Below are 8,206 nucleotides of genomic sequence, written 5' to 3'. Positions count from 1 at the left end.
AACGTCGTTTAATAAGGAATTTTAATTTAATAAGGTACAGCGCTCTAGGAAAGAACTGAAATAAATTGTCAACGGTGTCGTGTGGGATATCAAATGGAAGAGTTTTTTAGCACATTTTAAATAAGTAAACGATAATAGTTGTTGCTAACGGCTTTGCTTTGCAATCACTAGATAGGTAATTGCAAGAATTTATAAAATCACTTTTAAACTAGCTGGGCATCTTATTTTAGTTAGGTTTGCTCTACATAATAAGTTTGTACCTAACACGAATTGTAAGTGAATTAAAAATCAAGTTTATAAACTTAAACCAGATAATTTAAAGATCTAAAAAGTACAAAACAAGAAAATAGTCTTCGCTCAATATTACGTAGGTAGTACCTCCAAACTATCAACAATTTTCTAACTATATATTAAATAAACAACTTAGACGTATTAACGCATTTTTATACGTCATATTGATAGAGATGTAAAGGGTAGCGAAAACGGTAATTGTTAGGTATTTACTCTTTATTATAACCACTACCGTTTTGGGCATTTTAAGAGCGAACCCTAATTATTGGCTATGTTTCCTAGTCATAAATAGGACATTATGCCTTATCAACATATTTTGAATTCTGAATAGTTAAGTAAGTGTAGATCATTAGCCAATCCTAAAGTTATCCAATAGTTCAGTACACACTGTACATCAATTATTTTAATAAGACATTCCTTTTCAATTATATCTTTAATTATTTAAATTCCCTTTAAATCAATCAATAATTACAATGTATTCTCTCGTTGGACGAGATTTCTATTCTTAGTTTGGATAATTGTGAAGTCAACGTTATTAAAGAAAATGCTGTAGTGCTGTTTGTTACCGCTTATTCTGCAACGGCGCTTAGAAAGCGGCAGTAAACTTAGTTTTAAGTAATTTATTTGACGTCAACCAATGTTGTGAAACCAAAAGGTATGTCAATCATTAAGTGTTGTTTGACATACCTTTTGATGTTGTGATGAAGTCTCTCTCATCTCTATGTGATCCCGGTTGCACCCTTCACAGAAGTGTTTCGAGACCCGGGGTCCGCCTGATGGATGTTTTTTTTATTTTTTATTTTAAAATCATGGGAAAGGGTTACACTATAGGATTTTCATTTTATGTGATAGATTACCAACCTGTCCCTCTATCTGAAACATTTTTTTTAAACCGGTAGGTAATCTATAAATATTTTTATAATAAATGCAGTGGAAATGAGAGCGTTAAGGAGTATGTTGGGTGTGAAATTGAGTGACCGGATAAGGAACAGCGTGATAAGGGAATGTTGTGATGTGAAAGAAGATGTAGTTACAGGAATAGAAAAGGGTATGTTGAGATGGTTCGGTCATGTGGAGAGTGTGGAGGGAAAGGTCGGAGTGGGAAGACCTAGACGAACGTATCTTGATCAAATTTAGGACGTCCTGGTAAAGAGTCAGGTCAAAAGTACCCGAAACCGCCGAGCTTGCATGAAGTGAGTTATAAATGTGGATGAAGCGAAGGAAGTATGCAAAGATCGTGGCAAGTGGAAAGAGGTTGTCTCTGCCTACCCTTCCGGAAAAGAGGCGTGATTTTATGTATGTATGTATAAATATTTTTCATATTTTTGTTATGTCTAAACAGATTATTTTATATAAAACTTCAGGGTTCTGGATTTGTACTAAGTTTACCATTTACCCTTACAGTTGCACATTCCATTTTATTTATATTAAGTATATAAGATAAGATATCACATCTAGACATAAATATTTAAATGATAGTCATTATAACTAACCTAAAACCAAAGGTTTTTCCGTAGTTACTACAAAAATGTATAGGTAACTAAAGTAGTTACTGGCAGTGGCATAGTATGGGCTTGCTTCGCTTGCCCAATAAATGCGCAAGTAAGTCGGTTTATTGTATATATCTTCACAATTAGACCACTAAATCGACCTCCGTAAAATTTTACATTATAAGTGGAGTACAGAAAAGGACATAGGATACTTTCACGCGGGTGTAGCCGAGGGCAAAGGCTAGTCATCAATAAAGGCACTCCTCTATTGTCTATATATATAGTGAACTTTGAGTGAAAATAATGTAGGTACTTTTATAGGATTACTAGCTGTTGCCCGCGACTTCGTTCGCGTAAATTACGAGTCGAATCTACAATTGCGGAAGGTTATAATGAAATCGGTTTAGTACCTACTTTCGGAGATAAGCGTGATCTTACTGTCAGATACAGACAGACAAAAAATGTAAAAAACAAATTTATATTTCTTGTCTCTATCAGTCAAAATACTAAATGTACAGACAAAATATTTTTACTGTTTTGTTATATTGTACCTATAGATTATGTACGCAGTTTTCATGATGTTATGGCTTTACTTAGCTGCACAGTTTAAGTTTATTTAAGTAGGCATTTTAACTAGGTAGCGCTGAGAAGGTAGAACGTGGAAGAAATTAAAAAAACTTTCATTTTTAATTCCTTTTATTTAATTTCAATTACGTTTTCCGAAATAACACATATTTTCTGATAAACAACAATAAGTTACCTATCATAAACTGTCACAATAGCTCTAACTATTTTGATAATAACACTAAATTTATTACACTAAATTATTAAAATTTTCAGTAGAATTATGTCATAATATTATTACAGTAAGCTATTTTTTTTATAAATATTGTTTTTATACAAATAAGTCCCTGCCAGCAGGTTTTTATTCAACAGGTAGTAAAACAATGTGGGAAATTATAATCTTTTATTAATATCCAATTGGTGGAAAATTGATAGATATCATATAACTTTGAAAATAAAAATACTGATTGGTTGATTTGATTTGATACTAGTTTAAAAATTATTCACCAAAAATACATAATAAATTATAATATGTACATACATTAAGTAATTACCATAATCGGTACAAACAAATTACCTATATTTTGTTTCAAAACATTTATATGCATGGTTACCCTTCGCGGAAAATTATACACGAAAGGTAGGCCAGTGAAGTGAAATTCGAGTTGAAGTCGAATTATAGTTTCCGAGTAGTTGGCGATTCAATTACATTTTACTTACCTATACTCCAGGAAATACGTTACCCTTCTTACCCGCGTAAGTAAAATAACTGTTCAATCAGATACATACAAGATGAAATTGTATAACTAAGACTTACTTAACTATAAAATGTTGTCACTTTGATTAAGTTTACTGATGGATGTCATAATAGGTGACTAAGGCACTAAGTGACTAATAAACTTGGGATTCTTCTTCTAGGCGATGGGCTAGCAAACTGTTAATATTTAAATCTTAATTCTACCATTAAACGTCTTTTCACGACTGTTGACTCTGTCTGCAAGGGATATAGAAGTGATTATATGTATGTATGAACTCCCGTTTATTGTTTAGGTTCACCCGGCGGTGTTCTACTCCAGGCAATACAAGTAACATGCTGTTGTGTTTCAGAATTATTACGTTAATGAATACCTTCTATATATATTTTTGTATAAATTAGTGCTGAGTAACCTATTCGGAAACTATGATAGGGTAAAAGATTTTCTGTTCACATGGAATAATCGGTAAAGTGTTTTTCTACTAGTAAAGTTATAGATAGGTACTGTGTACTTAGTAGATAAATTTTTATATAAATATTAAAATTAAGCATTGGTGTTTTTTTTTGCATTTGACACATAACAATGAATTTGATTGATTTTGTGTAAGCGTAATAATTAAGTCAGAGATTATCGTAATAGGCGGGGTGTGAATGGAGGGCCCATCTTAGCAGCAACAGCACGAGGCACACCATGACGAAGAATGACACCATTACTTGAAGGTTTTTCTCTGATCGCTGGTCACGTTCGCTTTCTCGCAATCTTTCTATCAAACCGGTCTGAAACAAAATCATGTTTAAAACCATTACGTATAAATAAAGCGTTATGTTATATTTAAAAAAGAAAGTTCAAAATATTTTGAACACTGTGAGACATCAATTTATATGAGGCCGAAAATCGTAAAAGTAGTCTTTCTCATAGAGTTTCCCGTTTGCTTTCTTAGCTTGGATTTCAAACGGTACGCGACGGTCTGCTAATGTTTTGAAGGTTAAATAATTACACAAAGAGGAGTGCTTTGTCTTGTTGTATCGCAAAACTGCCAGCGTCTCCATGAGATGCATATTGAATTAGTGCGATAAACGAAAATATGCGGAAAGTCACCTATGCTATAAACCGACTAAGTAAAGTCGGGGAGTGTTTTGTCTTGCTGTATCGCAAAACTGCAGCGTCTCCATGAGATGCATATTGAATAAGTAGTGCGATAAACGAAAATATGCGGAAAGTCACCTATGCGATAAACAGACCAAGTAAAGTCAGCAGTCGGCGGTCCACTCAACGAGTTCGTAACACATAAGCGCATGGCCGATATGTTAAAAAAAAGTAAGTTTGCATACGAACGCCTATGTCTTACATTATACATATAGATCTCATGTTAGAATTATGAACTAGAAAAGCTAAGTAAGATACAAAACGGGCGAATTGAGCTGACCATTATATTGACACTGGCTATTTATCAATTGAGCTAGCCTATGAAATGCCCATGAAAATAAACTGATTGAGTGCCTTTTATTGATATCATGGACCAGGCCATATCAGCTGACTAGTCATATGTATAATGCCTACATGTAAAGGTACTTTTGTTTATCTTTTTGTCTGTTTGTTTTCACTTAATACTTTTATAAATATTATTTATATTATAGCGGTAACCAAGATTCTAAGGAAATCCTTATTTGTACCTACTCTATTTTCATCGAAAACGTACAACGAAAAGTTGGCCATATTACGGATAGATATAACAGGTTGACTAAGCAGATATACATGGAGAGTGTGGAGGGAAAGGTCGGAGTGGGAAGACCTAGACGAACATATCTTGATCAAATTAAGGACGTCCTGGTAAAGGGTCAGGTCAAAAGTACCCGAAACCGCCGAGCTTGCATGAAGAGAGTTATGAATGTGGATGAAGCAAAGGAAATATGCAGAGATCGTGGCAAGTGGAAAGAGGTAGTCTCTGCCTACCCCTCCGGGAAAGAGGCGTCATTTTATGTATGTATGTATAACAAGATAATTGGCGCTTCCCGCTTGTGAAGCATCGAGTATTTGAAGAGTCTCCAGAGACGTCTGAGGGAGAATTTTAGCATAAACAAAAATCAGACGACTAAGAGCAATGCTTATCCAATAGAAAAAATCCATATGCCTTTAACCTTGAAAGATTTATATTGATATCATAAACTTAAGTATCCTATTCCCTCACACGTCTATTCTGAACGTGTCCCAATGTGTAATGGGCTTTATTAAGATGGAGATTTTAGTCCTCTCCCATATAACCCCATTTCCAGCACGACCTGAAAGCTAATTTCCGTGCACTGTCTTCTCGATGGCTCAACAACTTTGATTTTATCAGTACTTAACAAGCACACCGCTGTCTAGATTACAGTAAGTATAAGTACCTAAATACATTTTAATCTTTTAACAACTTATTGGAAAAAGATTATATATAGACGACGTTGTTGTTACTAAATGTCAATGAAGATGTCTGTATTATAGTTCAAGTTCAGTTTTGACGGCCTCTGTGGCGCAGCGGTAGTACGCTTGTCTGTGACACCAGAGGTCCTGGGTTCGAATCCCGGCCAGGGCATGATGAGAAAAGAACTTTTTCTGATTGGCCTGGGTCTTGGATGTTTATCTATATAAGTATTTATTATAAAATATAGTATCGTTGAATTAGTATCTAGTAACACAAGTCTAGAACTTACTTCGAGGCTAACTCAATCAGTGTAATTTGTCCCGTATATATTTATTTATTTATTTAAGTATTTATTATAAAAATATAGTATCGTTGTGTTAGTATCTCGTAACACAAGTCGCGAACTTACTTCGAGGCTAACTCAATCCGTGTAATTTGTCCCCGGTATATATTTATTTATTTATCAAATGATCTACAAAAGAGCAGAACAAATGTTGACGATGATTAGCCTTGTTAATGTTCATGAACAGATATGTACGTCCACAGGTCGAGATAATTTATTTGGGTAATTTGGAATATAGTACAAGACCTGTACTTACCTATGTACATACATATACATGTGGTCACGTCTATATTCCTTGCGGGGTAGACAGAGCCGATAATCTTAAAAAGACTAATAGGCTACGTTCAGCTGCTTGGCTAAATGATAGAATGGAGATTCAAATAGTGATAGGTTGCTAGCCTGTCGCCTAAAGGAAGAAGCCCAAGTTTATAAGCCCATCCCCTAGTCGCCTTTTACGACATCCATGTGAAAGAGATGGAGTAGTCCTATTCTTTTTCCTATTTGTGCCGGGCACCACACGGCACTACCTATATTGGTCCTATATAAATAATAAGCTTTAAAGAAGAATAAAGGTTTTAAATGCTAACCCATCCACCATGGGCGGCGATCCATGAGCCCGGCTCCTCATGCAGCAGGTCTGCGATGGCTGCCGCTGGTGCCGCCACCAGCTCCAATGCTGGCTCATCATCGACCGCCTCAGCTGCTTCTCTTGCTAACGCTCCACAAATGCAGTATACGGCTGCTATCTGTAATTTTGTGAAACAACAAAATTGTTAGGTACCTATATTTGAAAACTCTGTTTCCAGATTACTACAGCTTAGGAATTTACAGGGCATGAGTGAATTGGCATGCTTGTGTGCACCATCAACCATATGTCAGACTTGTGGATTAAGAAACAGAATCAATTTTACCTTGGACCAAGTAATATTTTCCCTCGTGATCCGACGCGCCAAAGCCAGAGCCAGCTCAGCTAGGGCCGTGTCTGACCGCAACATGGCGTAGGGGGCCCGAGTGGCTTGCCGCGCCACGTGCCGAAACGCTTCGGGCCTCTTCCTCTCTAAAGCTGCACAAAGGGCCCTCATTGCAGCCAGCACTCCGCTCTCGGTGTTGTTTATAGCCTCTTCACCGCATTCAGTTTCTAACATTCGTTGCAAACGCTTCATTACTATTTGCTGAAAATACATAAAGGTAACATTACATTTTAAATGTTCATTAAGAGAAATATAAATAAAGTTGATAAATGTTACATTTTAATCCTCTTGACAAATAATGTAAAGGTATAATATATTACCTTTTTCTGACAAAGGGTAGATCTTCGAATTTGAGTCTTAATGTACTGCAGGCACAGCGCCCGTCCCTGGCGGACTATTTGCGGTTTGACCTGCGTAGGTGTGGCGAGGCACCAGCCGATAGTGGCCGAGAGTCGTCGGGACACAGCAGCAGCTGTAGCGCTGGATACCATGGTGCTGAAGCGGCGCTTGGTGCGGTCCAGCGGCGATAGCGACCGCGCTGGCGATGATGTCCGCGAGTCTATACAAATACATAGTTTCTTAATATTTTTACAAAAGTTCTTTTTGATAGCTGCCTTGCTGAAGAAGGTATTCTTTCTAGTAAGTATATGAAGACACTGCCAAGTGCTAAAAGACATCTTTTCTTGAGGGAAGTATTAAAATTAAAAATGTCATAGACAATCTAACCAGGAACTCGCATTAAAACACGATAACTCTAAAATGAATAATCTCGCGTCAGCCACCAGATGCTAGACTAAGTTTTAATTATAGCTCAAAGTTGAGTAAAGCGATTTATAAAGTAGAAGATATAACTGAAATAGTTATGAGGATTGTAATTTTAGGTTATTATTATCTACATAAAATTATTTCTTCATCTTCATCATAGCCTCAAGCCTTCTTCGACTAGCACCTTCATTCAAGAACGTAAAAAGTGACGATATTGCCCTTCAACGTCCACGAAGAAGTCACCAGTTCTGTGCAGGCCTTGTTCAATCCTTACTAATTAGTTTTGGGCAGTTAAAGTCGTTGTGACTGTCATTCCTGTAAGTCCCTAAAAGAGTTTGCACAAAATCTCATCACATATGTAACAGCAGCCTTACGTGGTATTCCCTCCAGGTCCTCTGTGGTCCCGGGTAGAGTCGTAAGCGGTGTGCTTAGTTTCCGTCGCACGCGCAGGGGCGGCACAAACTCATCGTCATCTTCCTCGTCTGGAGGCGTCACGTGGATGGCGATGTTTCGCGTGGTCTCCTGCTTTCTTGCGCCCCCCATATGCCATCGGAAATCCGTTAGCGGTCCTATCTAAAACATAATTGACGTTCAAACAGAAGAAATCCTTTGGAATAATATGGCAG

At 36.7% G+C, this 8,206-nt stretch overlaps 1 protein-coding gene across 1 annotated transcript in view; it reads right to left on the bottom strand.

Moving 5' to 3' along the window:
- Positions 1 to 2,486: 2,486 nt before the first annotated feature.
- Positions 2,487 to 8,206, bottom strand: part of LOC106133570 (uncharacterized) — a 30,138-nt gene continuing 24,418 nt past the window's right edge. Inside the window, exons 2-6 of the mRNA XM_013333352.2 lie at positions 7,955 to 8,153; positions 7,136 to 7,374; positions 6,756 to 7,016; positions 6,432 to 6,590; positions 2,487 to 3,876 (exon numbers count right to left, since the gene is read on the bottom strand). Coding sequence (XP_013188806.2) covers positions 3,721 to 3,876; positions 6,432 to 6,590; positions 6,756 to 7,016; positions 7,136 to 7,374; positions 7,955 to 8,123 — 984 coding nt within the window. The 5' untranslated portion in view covers positions 8,124 to 8,153 and the 3' untranslated portion in view covers positions 2,487 to 3,720. The remainder of the gene's footprint in view (positions 3,877 to 6,431; positions 6,591 to 6,755; positions 7,017 to 7,135; positions 7,375 to 7,954; positions 8,154 to 8,206) is intronic.

Source organism: Amyelois transitella, chromosome 2 (assembly GCF_032362555.1).
Source record: "Amyelois transitella isolate CPQ chromosome 2, ilAmyTran1.1, whole genome shotgun sequence".
NCBI classification, from domain to species: Eukaryota; Metazoa; Arthropoda; class Insecta; order Lepidoptera; family Pyralidae; genus Amyelois; species Amyelois transitella.
Note: the sequence above shows the minus strand (reverse complement) of the source record. Positions and strands in the feature narration are given on the sequence as shown.